Here is a 13,618-nt window from a genome sequence, read left to right on the forward strand (position 1 = left end):
CGTCGCCGGCCGTCCCCGCCGCACTCGCCGCCCGTCGTCGCAGCCCCCGCCGCCCATATGCCCGCTCGATCGTACCACACACACACACACACATACACACACACACATAAGCACACGCATACACACACACATACACACACATGTACACTACACACATGAACGTATACACACATACACACACACGGACACACATATTTTTTTACTTATTTTCTGTTTCCTATTGTTTAGATGAATTAATTAATATAACTAGTTTATTTTTAGAATGGTAGAAATGTTAATGTTAGATGAATTAGAACTAGTTTATTTTTAGTAAATGCTTAGTTGAACTAGTTGAATTAATAGAACTAGTTTATTTTTAGCAAGAAAATTTAGGAATATGAGATTATTTGAACTAATTAAAATTTAGGTATATGAGATTGTTTGAATTAATATAACTAGTTTATTTTTCTTAAATGCTTAGTTGAATTAGTTGAATTAATAAGTGTTTAATGTTTCGCCTATATGAACATAGGAAATGTCGTCTGACGACGGAAAAAAATTCATTATGTGCGAATACTGTGAAGACCAGCGTGGCCAGTGCGACAGAAATTTCCTTGTTGATGATAGGCGATTCAGCATCAAGCTGGATGAGACCTTCAAATTTGATACAGTAAGTCACAACGACAAGTGTTTGTTTTTGTAATTAAGCATGACTTATATATATGCTTCATTTGCCTGACTTATAATTTTTAATTTTCACTATTCTACTAGCGCATCCCCTGCCATGCAAGAATTTTTGTCTTGGATAAGATAGGTTTCAATGATATTGAAGCTATGGAGGTAAAGAGAGTTTACCTGAAAACTGAGCATGGTTATACTTTCAACGTCAAACTATACAATGCACACACATACACCTATTTTGAATGCAAAACTTGGCAAGCACTATGCAAAACTTATGCATTTGAGCCTGGTATGGTTATCACCTTTGATATTCGTCCGGAAGATGATATTGAAGGTAATAGAGACATATGGGTCAATGTGCAGACGCCTCCAATTCTACCATTATGTGAGTTCTTCTCAACTATATTCTTGTCTTTCATATTGCTTATTCAAAAATAATTGACAACTATAATTTATATTGACAGCTTATCTCCATTCAACCAAACATGTCCGGCGCTTGGTAGACAGGACCTACTATTGTCCCGGAGCTGAACTAAACTGCGAGGAGATAAGTCATTATGTTTCATGGCTTGAGGATCTTCATACTGTCAAGACAAATTTTCTTCCTGCACTTAGAAATGTTAGTACTCAAAATGTGTGACCAATAGTGATGGTATTGAACTACGGTCACATCTATTTAGGAATGATGGTAAGATTTTTACAATTTGTCCTTAGTGCATCTTTTGCATACATAATATTTTTGCTAAACTTTCATTGCTAAGTATATTAATTAAGTACTATACGATGTTCTTCAACAGGGACTCTCGATGACAGTTGTGCCTCAGGGGATCGAGACTAAAGGTCGCATGTCAATTGTTAGCTTACGGCCAAGATATCCTGCATTGCACATTAATGCATTCAGGATTTCTAGAAGCGATAAATGCTTAATAGTGAAAGATTAGAGGAAAATTGTTAACGATCGCAGAGAAGTACTAGGGGGCAGCAATGAGAAGCGCAACCCACGATTAGGAGACAGGTTCATCTGCATGCTCCAGTTTGATGAATCAGGAGAGCTATACATGTTCTATGCTATTTTACCAGAGAGAGAGTAGCTAGCAGGAGTGATTTAGCATGCTGCTCTTAGTACTTGTCCTTTCATGTCCGTGTTCTTTGTTCTAAACTTAATCTCAAAGAGTGATTTGCTTTTGTGGTGTTATATATGAACGCTTATAATATCATGACAATCATGTTGAACTCGATAATATTTTTGCTTCTGGTACAAGTGAATGTTTCTTCTTTAAGCTACTGTTGGTGGTGATTTGATAGCGGTAATGACTATGATGATTAAATAGTGATAATGACGACTATGATGATTTTTAGCTAGCTAGCTCTAGAGTATGTTGATGATATGATGCAAGAGTTCTTATATTAATAATATGATGATATGATGAGTAATTATTATATCATTTAATGAAAGAACCCACATATTAGTTTCAGCTGGATGGATCCTACCTAAGTGATCAACTATATATATGCCATATCCATATATATTATACTTGATCACCTAATTAGGTGATCAAGTATATAATATCGATATGGCATATATATATATATACTTGATCACAGTCGAAACTAATCTGCGGTACTTTCACCTAATGATTTAACAACTCATTATAATGTAAAACAATCACTAAATTAAATTGAAAACACAAAACTAAAGCAAAAATTAAAAAAAACACCCAAACATTTAGTACCGGTTGGTGTTACCAACCGGTACTAAAGCCCTACGCGCACCCGGGCCTGGCTCGTGCCACGTGTTCGCACTTTAGCGCCGGTTCGTGACGAACCAGTACTAAAGGGGGGGAGGACCTTTAGTCCCCACTCTTTAGTGCCGGTTGGAGAACCAGCACTAAAGGCCGTTACGAACCGGCACTAAAGGCCGGTTCTGCACTAGTGATTATTTACATTTGTCTGTGAATAGCATTAAACTCACAGGTGGATACTCATGGGTATAGATAGACCATGTCAACCTACAAATGCTTAGAGTCCCCCAGGGCCCACACCAAGTCATGGCAAGGTAGGTACTCAGGAGAGATATGGATGGATGCAGGTAGGTATATATTTGGGAGAGATATCGATGGATGTGGTAATTACGGGTTCCAATAGTAACTAGAAGATAATGACTTAGTTGGTTGGGAGACTAGATCATATCATATAATTCCAAAGGTTGAACACTTTTTGTCGAATAAGATCTCTCTATAAATGGGCTTGGACACCCCGAAGAAAGAGGCCATTTAGATTGCTATTCTCACAATACTTAGCTTTGTAGATGGAATCCAGTTCTTGTTCTTCATAATCCCTCGTATCAATATACTCTCGTGGCGGGATGTAGGTTATTATCCATGTTGGGGCGTGAACCATAATGCTATTGTCCTAACCATGATCTTTCATATTGGATGATTATGTAAACAATTTGTCATGTGGCTTGAATTATATTTCTAGAAAAGCTCTTGGTTCCGCTGCAAGTGTACCTCCATTATGAACAAAACAACTGGATAACGTGTTGAGGAATCATGCACAATAGCATAATCAACGTCTCCTATAACCTCTAGAAAAAGGTACATGGTAGAAGAAAGGGGGTCAATGCTAAAAGTATGGTAAAGAACTGGTATCTGGTAACAGCTAAAACAGGTGAACTAACTCTTTCTCATAGGATTCTGGAGCAACAATACTACACTACTATTTTGGAAATAACTGAAATTTTTGCAACAAAAGATACATGAGCAGAACACACTGCCCGTACAAACCACATGAACCATTAAAGCAACACAGATAAAAACCACTCTTAGGCCACCGGGAGCCCAGCTGCAAACTTTGAAAGAACTGACAAGATCAAGGATCAAGGATTAAGATGAGCGCTAGATACACATAGCTTGGTAGCTGAGTGAAGAGGATCAAGGATCAGTTCTCAAGCCAGGGCCAGCTTATTGTTGCCCGGACGAGAAAACACAACCTGCATGCAGTAGATACACATAGGGAGTGCGACATCCCGGTGAATACATAGAGTAAAAAGTATGAAGTCATCTACATATACGCACATATACACAGAATATAATAGGTCCACACACCTGGTAATCTCCAAGTGTCCTTGTTCTGAAACCCGCTGCACAGTATATGAAGTAGTACTCCCATACACGGATGAACTTGTCATCAAAGCCCAGTGCCAAAATTTCACTGCAAAGGGACAGAAATTAGGAGTGATACCACGACAACACTATGCATGTGTATATGTACTTTGTGGCGAATTTACAAGGTTAATGGATGCATAGTGGTAATTACTCTTTGTTGGCCATTAGGTTGTCCCTCCAGCTCCTCAGAGTCAGGTAATACTGGTCGCCATTAATATTTTCGAGGTGCTCTATGCTGCACTCAATGTGTATCCAGTGTGAGTGGAGATTGATCCACCATTAGTATCGAATTAAGCATCGATCCGACTGATGTTAAACATACCAGAGTCTAGCAGAGGCGGACACAGATGTTATCCGGGATAAAGAAGGAAGTGAACCCCCAGGGAAAATGTATTCTTTTATGAAGCCTGGGCTTCTAATGTATTCCTCGTAGAGTTCGTCCGGCATGGTGATGGCCTGAATGGACCCATAAGTGTACATATGGAGATGAAAATTAGTTCATGAGTGAATAAAGTTAAGGTATGTTGGCAATTAGAGCCAACAACCTCCTCATAGAGGCAGATATTTTCAGTGAATTTTTTAGCATTAGTGCTGTTAAACAATTAAGATTAGCATCGGACCTGTAGGACAAAAATGCCATCTTGAGCCAAGTGAGACTCGCAGCAGGTAAAAAATGCGTCCAAGTATTCATGGCCAACATGTTCGATCATCTCGCTGATTTACAGAAGAGGGATACGTAATTTGCTACCACCCACACATACATGGACATATATACGAGATCATATCTGTAGTATTCTTACCAGCTTATGATTCTGTCATATTTGCGAGCTGGTATCTGACGGTAGTCGCACAGCAGGAAAGTTATGTGATCCTGAGAATTAGTGGGAAAAATAGTATATATTTGTCAGGTAAAATTTGTGCATTCTGACGTATAATGTCCTACTCCCATACCTAGCAGGCCCAAAACTATAACAATAGTTGACTTGATTAGACAATGCTCTATTGGATAGAATTTCTAGACAAAAGGGAGTAAAGGTAATCTGATTCTATCAGAATATTAGCGCAATTACATTTGTAAAAAAAGAAACTGGTTAAAGCGGGATTGTTCCCTCCCTTAATTAACTCCATGTTGTTTAGTTAGAAGTGGTGCGGAGGCTGCACCTCAAACGTGGCTTTGCGAGCTCACAGGCTAGTGCTGGAGCGAGCTAACCGAGCACCGCTCGGTTCTCAATGACATTTGCATCTTATACAAGGAAATGCAAAGAGGAGGGTAAAATATCAACATTAAATGTATGCTTTTTTTTTCTTTTTTATACATCTCACGTTTTGGATCGAGATTCACTTTGACATTTCGTCCCAAAATGTTCTTATGGTTATTTTTACTAAACAATATGAATACATGAAAATGCTTGCTGACTAATCTAAAAAATAGATACCTTTTCTGAAATGATATGAATTTAATGAACTATATCACTTCAAATATAAATTTGCTAATGCGCAACGTCGAAAGGATTCTTGATCTTTCTCTATTCAGACTCCATACCGCTATGCACAACAGGTAACAAATTGGATACCGTGTAGCGGAAGCAGTAGCACATGACTAACCTCTAAGCCAGCTTCTTTAACTTTTCCCTGAGCATATTTAAGCTGCTCCTCCGACAATGTTATTCCAGTGTATTTGCAGCCAGTTTGCTTGACCACTTGTATTGCTAAGCTGCCCCAGCCGCTGCCGATGTCAAGGACATAATGATCCCTCTCAACTTTCGCCTTTGATTAAATGCAAGTTACAAGATTGAAACACCATCAGATCAGGGAAACACCTTCTAACTCACTGGTAAGTACTCCCTCTGTATCAAAATATAAGACATTTTTTGACACTGCATAGTGTCAAAATTAGTCTTATACTATTATGATACAGAGGGAGTACTGAACTAAATGTTCCTGACGTTATCTCTAGAGGTATGATTGTATTACCTTGTCAATTAGAAGGTTCAGTTTACGTATCTGGGATTCCTCTAAGCTTTCATCCTCCCTCTAAAAAATTAATTGCAGCCCTTATGTTAACAACATTACTGAAGTTAGTTTACAAACTGCAGCAGCAAACCACATGATTGACAAACCTTGAAAATTCCACAAGAGTATGTCATCGTTTTGTCCAGAAAAAGCGAGAAGAAATCATTGCCCTGAACACACATATACGACAGGAAAATAATTTTTAATACTCATTGGTGAGTTAATAATGATTTACGGCAATATGCATCAAGGACCACAGAAATATATACATAGATGGTTCGGTACAGACATATAGAGTTTAAGATTCAAAGAAATCAATAGCATCTGTAGTAACTCTCATATTACCAATTGGGGCGAAGAAACTGGTTACACTAGTGTAATGACAAAATGGAAGAAACACGTGTACTGACCAGATCATAGTGTTGTGAGATATTTCGACGAGTTCGTGTTACAGAGTTCTTCCTTGAGGTGTGGCGCAAAAAATATTTAGCAGATGCCAGCCCAGCGGTTAGAAGCATAGGTGTCCACCAACCCCTGCCAACAATACAGTTATAGACATGATTAGTTACTGCTTAGTACTCCCCCAGTTCCAAAATAGATGACTCAACTTTGTACTAACTTTAGTACAAAGTTAGTACAAAGTTGGGTCATCTATTTTGGAACGGAGGGAGTACAAGTCTTCACTTTGGTCAAACGAGCATGGTGGAGAATCAAAGGTTTTGAAACCTTTTGCTGACAACGTTGCTACTGCTCTTAGGTGCATCTCTGTTGGCTATAAAAATCTGTAGAGAAATGAATCCCAGATTTAATGTGAGGAAAAAAAAAAGATGAGGAGATATAGCCCAAGCTGGACTATGATATAGTTTTACCAGGAACAGATTCAGAAGGCCCTCTTTTTTATCAGCAAAAGAGCACCAACCGTTAATGTAGGCATCTGCCAAACCAAGGTCAGACTCTGTTGCAACCTGAGATATGCCAAAGTTGTCCGAGTGAGAAGATTATATCGAGCAATTGCAGTGCAGTACAATAGCAAACCTCAGGCATGCACCCATGTGTAGGCACATACCTTCCAATAGAACATTGGGTCATGAACTCGCAGGACTGATTTTACATGGTGTTTGCAACTAACATTTCCGAAGCTAAGCATGCTGCCTCCATCTTCAAGCAATCTGAAAGATAACTATAAAGGTAAGAAATCAAGATAATTAGATGCGGCATAACTAGCATACGGCTTGACACAAGAACTGACATCAAGTTTCCGATGGATATCGATCGGTTAAGAAATCTTGCTACCAGAAGACGTGCCCCGGCCTCGGTCCACGATGGGACTATCTGCTTTGGGATCACCAGAATGTCACATTTCTTTCCAAGCACACCTTGAGCTGCTGCTTTGCCAGCCTACACCAATGAGACATGTCCCACACAAACAGACCGTTATAACTATTACATGAAAAATTCTGGCTAATAATGCAAGTGACACTAAAATGTACATGACGTATTGGTAGACCCAGCCACTAGCCGAGTAGTTTGGACGTTAAGCTGATTAATGCTAACGAATGGTTGGATTAGTTACTTTACCAATAAGGTAGACTGAGGTACCATTACATATGTTTGAAATAAGTTTATATGAGCAAGGAGGTCATCAACTTGGCATATACATTAGCGTTATGCAATAATGCAATCAGAAAAATTAACTAGTGCAGATCGAATCCAAGCCTCAGGTTCTGTCCCTCTCATCCCTCGGATAGAACAGTATATGGCTCTATAGGCAAGACATGTTATTTCAAAAGGTGCAGAAAGACTAGGTACGCATGAAAATACCTTCAGTCCGTATTCGTGGAAACCATGACCTGTGATTCAAGGCAGATGAGATAATTAAGAACTAGTTTTCTTTTAGCTCATTTCAACCATAAATGGCAATAGTTGTAGAACAAATGCCTTCTTATTTACACTCTAAGAAGTTACCTTGATATGCCCCACAGAACCATATTCCTCTCTTCCCCTGGATCTGATCAAGCTGCATAGATTCCTTCACAGCAGCCACAGACGGAACAGGATGGCTCACACACCATTTAAGTAGTACATGATCCGGAACACGAGGTGGATTGATCGTCACAAGGAATGTCTTAGCAGATTCAATGTTCTAGAAGGCCAGATAAAGCAAATATGCTAAAATTAGCAACCCCTCTATGTATATGCCACCATTTAAATTTATGTATTATAAATTTATCATGCATATAAAAATCATAGGATGTACCTGAATCAGGTTTAGCCAGTAGGTAACAAACATATCCCTGCTTGTTTCCCCCAGAAAGTTCCAGGCGCTCCATCCAGATAAATTTTGTGGCATCAAACTTTTATCACAGTGGAGGTATGCATCACTGTAACATAAAAATTTTCAGCAGTCAATAGATATATCAGATCACACTAAGATCTATTATTCATCAACTAATGAAAGGCACGCATTACCTGCAGACATACTGATAAGCACCAAGAATTCTCAATTCCTCATGTGTAGCTTCAGCACCTAGTACTTTCAGAGCAGCTGGAGCATGAATCCCAAGTATGACTTTGTCATAAATTTCTTCTGAACCATCCTCCTCTTGGACTCTATAACCACCTGCGAGCAATGGAACAATGTGTCATCAAGTGCGTCCATAACAAGATGAAAAATCATTTGTGTAGGCAAGTATATATGAACCAAATTACAGAAAGAATGACACTACTTAAGAACCAAACAGCCTGTAAGTTGTTCAATCGCCATCCAGATGAAATAAAAAAACATGTACCTCCGTCATCACATGAAACAGATTTGACTGCACAGCTGGTCTTAATTCGACAACCCATGCCTTCTAGTTCCACTCTTACCTGCGAGTGCGCAATGGTTGCATTCCTCGGTCAGCAATGCTAAAGTTTTTAATAATATCATGTTCGAATGATCTATTCCAACTATATAACGATGCTAACTTTGTATGGGCTGAGGGCCAACATACCTTGTCTACAAATGACTGCAAACAACCCTTGACAATGAAGGACTCAGGGTGCCCAAACAACTGAACAAAATAAATTAGTTAGCCTTCAAATGCACAACCATGACAGCAATGTTAAAGTAACATATGTGTCCGAACAAAGTTCACCTGAAAAAGGTCATGGTTTCGGAAAAATGACAGCACAGAGACAGCAGAGAACCCCAGAACTCCTTGTGATGGAGAACACCAAACAGATGTGCATATAGGAATCTGCAGAACACACACACACACACACACACACACACACACACACACACACACACACACATATCCAATGTAAAATCGAAGTTTATAATAGTAAAAATAAAATGGAAATGCACTCTTTAAAAAAAACTATATTCATAGAAAATATTGGGTTCAGATCTAAATAACAAGCGTATTTTTTTCTCATATGCATTAATTAATTAAGTTATATTTTCTTAGGAAATCAGCATTCAAATCGATATTTCTAGAAATATTTTTTCTTTCCGGGGGAGATAGATTTCTTTTTGGTGGAAATTTCTCTGTTTCAAACCTGCTGACCTCCTAAATAGCATATATTAAAAGTTATAAAGCTTTGCCAATCTAAATATTGTAAACCTATCATGGGGAGTCTATAATATCTACTATTCTATGAAAATATATCAGTTTGATGTTTTTTTCTAAAATGTCGGTATAAAAAGTAATTGCAGCTCCATAATGTGAGTATACTCCTTTCTAGCTTGGAATGACAAGAATAATAAAAGATTTGAAAGTCAATAAGAAGGTTGAATTCAAACATTTTAAATCAAAATTAGGGGGAAATCCATAAATAATTGCTAGTTAAATAAAAAGGAAGTAAGTCGGTTCGAAATAGTACAAGATAAGCTTCTTGAAAAAGGTGTGAATATTCATGCAACTGAACAAATTGCCCCAAAGTTTCATTTTGATCAAGATCAGGGTTACTTTCATAATAATCCAGGTACCTTCAATTCCAAAGCAGACAATAAATTAATCAATCACTGCACATAATATGCCACAAAAATATGTACAGTAAGTTTTTAACTTTGGTTCAATCAAGATAACCAGTTGACTGGATTGCTTACCCGAGCACGTCGGTCTTGAACTTAATTATCTCACGGATCATGCACCAAAAGTTAGGCCGTAATGCATTGCTCTTTTGTGCCAAAAGGCTTGAGATACCATTGCTAGTGCTCCAGTAGCATTGGCTTCCATTATCCAATTTTATGCTCACCGAGAAAGGTATCTCCGTTCTTTCAATTTCCAACCCGAGAAACTCTAACAATTGCATCATGTTGGGACATGTTGCCTGGTTCAATGCATAATATAACACTATAACAAGTTTAACACATGTTTTTTTATCACAGTTTAACACATGTTTAAAATGTCTAAAATATATTTTGTGTTCATTAAGAGGTTAGACATTCTGTTACGAGTCATAGTAGTTAAGATGATAGGCATACCTAAATATCATTATATAGGTACAAATGTGAAAGAAGTGAAATTCCATTTCCAACATAATCATTAGCTTATGTAAACAAAATAAAATTGTTTTATCCTTTTATTTGTTTATGTATTTACTTTCTTTTCTCTTCTTGTATTTGTGTACATTTTACATTTTTTTTGTTATTCATATATACATGCATGGATAACTATTTTCAAAAACATGATCCCTCTTTTGAAAAACATGAACTCTATTTTACAATACATAAAACGTATAATGGGACATTTTTATACATCAAATGAACTTTTCAAATTAAACATAAGAATATTTTTTACTTTTGCATTATAGAAATATTTGTCAATAGCTAAGCCAATTTTGAAAATATTTTTAAAATGTTTTAACTGAAAATAAATATATCAAAATGGTTTTAAATGTAGATATTTCATGTTATTACTTTAAATTTATATTGAGGTGCATGCAATTTTTCTTTCTTTTTTTGTAACACTCCCTTCATTCCATAATGTAGGGCTTACAAAATTCTTAAAAAAACTAACTTTGCAACATTGATCGATTTTACAGAGAAAATATTTCATATCTATAGTACCAAATATATAAAATATGAAACTAAATCTCATGATTAATCTAATGATGTATGTTTGACATTCTATATGTAAATCTCTTTCTCAACAAACTTTGTCAAAATTTATGAGGTTTGACTTTTTAAAAAATCTATATGCACTAAATTATGGAATGAAGGGAGTATATGGATATTTTCCATTAGTTAAACTAATTTTGACAATATTTTGAATTCAGTTAGTTGAATGGTTCTTAGTACTTTGACTCCTAAGATTAGGATCAATACAAATTCTCTAAAAATGCTATGAAATCCTTCGAGTCAAATGAGCCTTATCCTTATTAATAATACAATAGACGTGCCTTCCCTAGGTAGGAACGATAACATGGGTATTTGGCAAAATAAGATTATCATATTCTTGTCGGATTATTTACTTGTGGGATCCTATGTACTAACTGGTTGTGGGGTATATATATGAAATAAAGTATGTGAAGTCACTTCAACTAGATGATATAATTAGTCCCAAAAAAGTAGATGATCTAATTAGAGTACTTCTAGTTGTCTATCTGGACATGCTCTAGGGAGTAGTTTTATTTTTTGATAAAAGGCACTTTTATTAACTCAAAATGTAGCATCAAGCGGATATATAGCATGATAAGCAACACATGGTCTCTGCACAACTAAGATGCACATGGCCAAAGACCGACAATCTGACAAAAGAAAATATAAAACAACATATCAGCAGCAGAAAATTCATATAGGACCGACACTATGCCTATCTTGAAGGAGGCGGTGGACCGATCCGGAGTTATGCTACCATCCATGTTGGGTAAAAACCTCCATGGCCACCATCTCCAACCTCATACACACCGCCTTGAACAACGGTTTATACTTCGTTCGATGTAGAATACACCACGTATGAAGCCAGTGCATACAGCGGAAAATAACCTGCAAAGGAGAAGTGTTTTTGCTTCTACAAACCAAATCATTTCTACACAGCGAGAGCGACAGTAACAAGGCATATGCTCCCACCCTTATCCACGTTGTGAACCTATTTATAATACTGTCAATCAATGACCAAAAATATAGGCAACACTTTTTGGCGGATACAAATTGGACGATATTTGAATGACTGACCATGTAGAACGCGCAAACTAGCACCGGAAAAAGAGGCATTTTATTGTCTCGTCATGAGTACAAAAACTAAATTTCTTGCTAAAGGGCCAATTGCTACGGGTGAGGTTGTCTTTGGTTAGCACAACTCTCCTCCGAAGATACCACATGAATATTTTAGTTTTTGGTGGAATTTTTTAATTCCAAATTTTATTGTCATTATCCGCTGCAACCTCTGAATGTCGACTGTTAAGAACCTAGATGTAGTGAGATTCCAGTGAAACTCGCCCTGTCCTTGTATCAGGTTGTTCGAATCTAATCGGGTTAAAAGATTTTGCCATGACACAAGACGGGATCACTAAATTATTGAATAGAGTGAGAGAATCATTGAATTAATGCAGGATGAAAGAAGTACTACACCTGGTTGAAGACCATGGGGCAAAGGTCGAGGTGGACGAGGCCGGCGCCGTCGTCGACGGGCACGGTCCTGGCACTCCCGCCAAGCCAGTCTTCCTTCTCGTACACAGTCACGCGAGCGCCGCCGCTCGCCGCGAGCTCCTGCGCCGCTGCCAGCCCGCTCAACCCGGCTCCCACCACCGCAACTCTCATCTCGCTAGCTCTTCCTCTAGGTGGTCACTTGGGTGGATTTTTGATGTCCTATCACAACCTACCTGTTATTATATATAGTACAGTACATATATACTCCCTCCGTTCCTAAATATTTTGTCTTTCTAGAGGTTTCAATAAATGACTACATACGGAGCAAAATGAGTGAATCTACATTTTAAAATATGTCTACATACATCTGTACGTTGAGTCTATTTGAAATGCCTAGAAAGACAACTATTTGGAAACAGAGGGAGTAGTACTGAAAGTCTGAAGCATAATCGACATGCATGTTGAGAGTGAGGATCCTCGTGGCAGCAGGGACGCAATAGCCGCGTACAACTTGCAAGCCATGCCTCCACGTAATACAACCTCTGTGATCCGATCTGATTTCAAATCTTTTAAGAAACGGGACACGCCAGAAATGGCTCACATGCATTCCGTCTCTTCTTGGCAACTCGCACATGCATCTGCCGCTGCAGTTGGCAGCTCGATGAAGAGCGTGGGCCAACACGCGCATGGACATACGGATCTTCTGAGGACGACGGCCCACATCCTTCGGTCTTTCCCTGGATATTTTTATCTGTCTGCTCAGTGAGCTAAAAAATAAACTGTGTGCTCAGAATCGTGTAGCTGCAGGATGTGGCTGTTGGTTGTCCAGCGCGTCCATGCTCAGTGATCCATTTCATGTCCATTGTTTTTGTTTAGTGCTCCGGTTACCTAGAAAATAACAGGTTCGAAATGAGCGGACCGTTAGGCTCTCCTCCTGGCGACGGCCCGGGCTCCCCGCCCCGGTCGCCTTTGGCTCCGGCCAGCGAGGGCTGGGAGGTGGTCCGGCGAGGCGCTAGCTCCTCTCCGCCGATGGCGGGGCCGGCCATGGGGGCAGGCGCGGCGCTGGCGTCAGTGGGAGGCCGCTTCTAGGCGCTGGCCGAGTTCGATTCGGAGGACGAGGAGGACGTGGATTCGGCGGCGGAGGCTGGGAATCTGGCGCTGGCGAGGCCGTCGCTGGGTGATTTTGTGGCATGTGCGCACG

At 38.8% G+C, this 13,618-nt stretch overlaps 1 protein-coding gene across 1 annotated transcript; it reads right to left on the reverse strand.

Annotated features, from left to right (window-relative positions):
- Positions 1-3,180: 3,180 nt before the first annotated feature.
- Positions 3,181-12,617, reverse strand: LOC119361987. The gene is made up of 24 exons (XM_037627164.1): positions 12,400-12,617; positions 9,934-10,157; positions 9,708-9,813; positions 8,978-9,079; positions 8,834-8,893; positions 8,630-8,708; positions 8,310-8,460; positions 8,098-8,221; positions 7,806-7,983; positions 7,662-7,690; positions 7,090-7,238; positions 6,907-7,009; positions 6,710-6,805; positions 6,567-6,622; positions 6,251-6,374; positions 5,948-6,010; positions 5,802-5,861; positions 5,433-5,594; positions 4,628-4,698; positions 4,448-4,541; positions 4,150-4,283; positions 3,979-4,062; positions 3,768-3,873; positions 3,181-3,652 (listed from the first exon to the last, which is right to left on the reverse strand). Exons 1-24 carry the CDS (start codon positions 12,586-12,588, stop codon positions 3,608-3,610), a joined length of 2,589 nt encoding a protein of 862 aa, XP_037483061.1. The 5' UTR covers positions 12,589-12,617; the 3' UTR covers positions 3,181-3,607.
- Positions 12,618-13,618: the final 1,001 nt, after the last annotated feature.

This window comes from Triticum dicoccoides, chromosome 2B, assembly GCF_002162155.2.
Source record: "Triticum dicoccoides isolate Atlit2015 ecotype Zavitan chromosome 2B, WEW_v2.0, whole genome shotgun sequence".
NCBI classification, from domain to species: domain Eukaryota; kingdom Viridiplantae; phylum Streptophyta; class Magnoliopsida; order Poales; family Poaceae; genus Triticum; species Triticum dicoccoides.

Excerpts from the sequence above, each read along its gene's own strand:
- LOC119361987 (XM_037627164.1), bottom strand. The coding sequence starts at position 12,588 with ATGAGAGTTGCGGTGGTGGGAGCCGGGTTGAGCGGGCTGGCAGCGGCG. Across the intron at positions 7,239-7,661 it reads TCCACGAATACGGACTGAAG|GCTGGCAAAGCAGCAGCTCA; the intron begins GTATTTTCATGC and ends TCATTGGTGTAG. Across the intron at positions 3,874-3,978 it reads AACCTAATGGCCAACAAAGA|TGAAATTTTGGCACTGGGCT; the intron begins GTAATTACCACT and ends GTCCCTTTGCAG.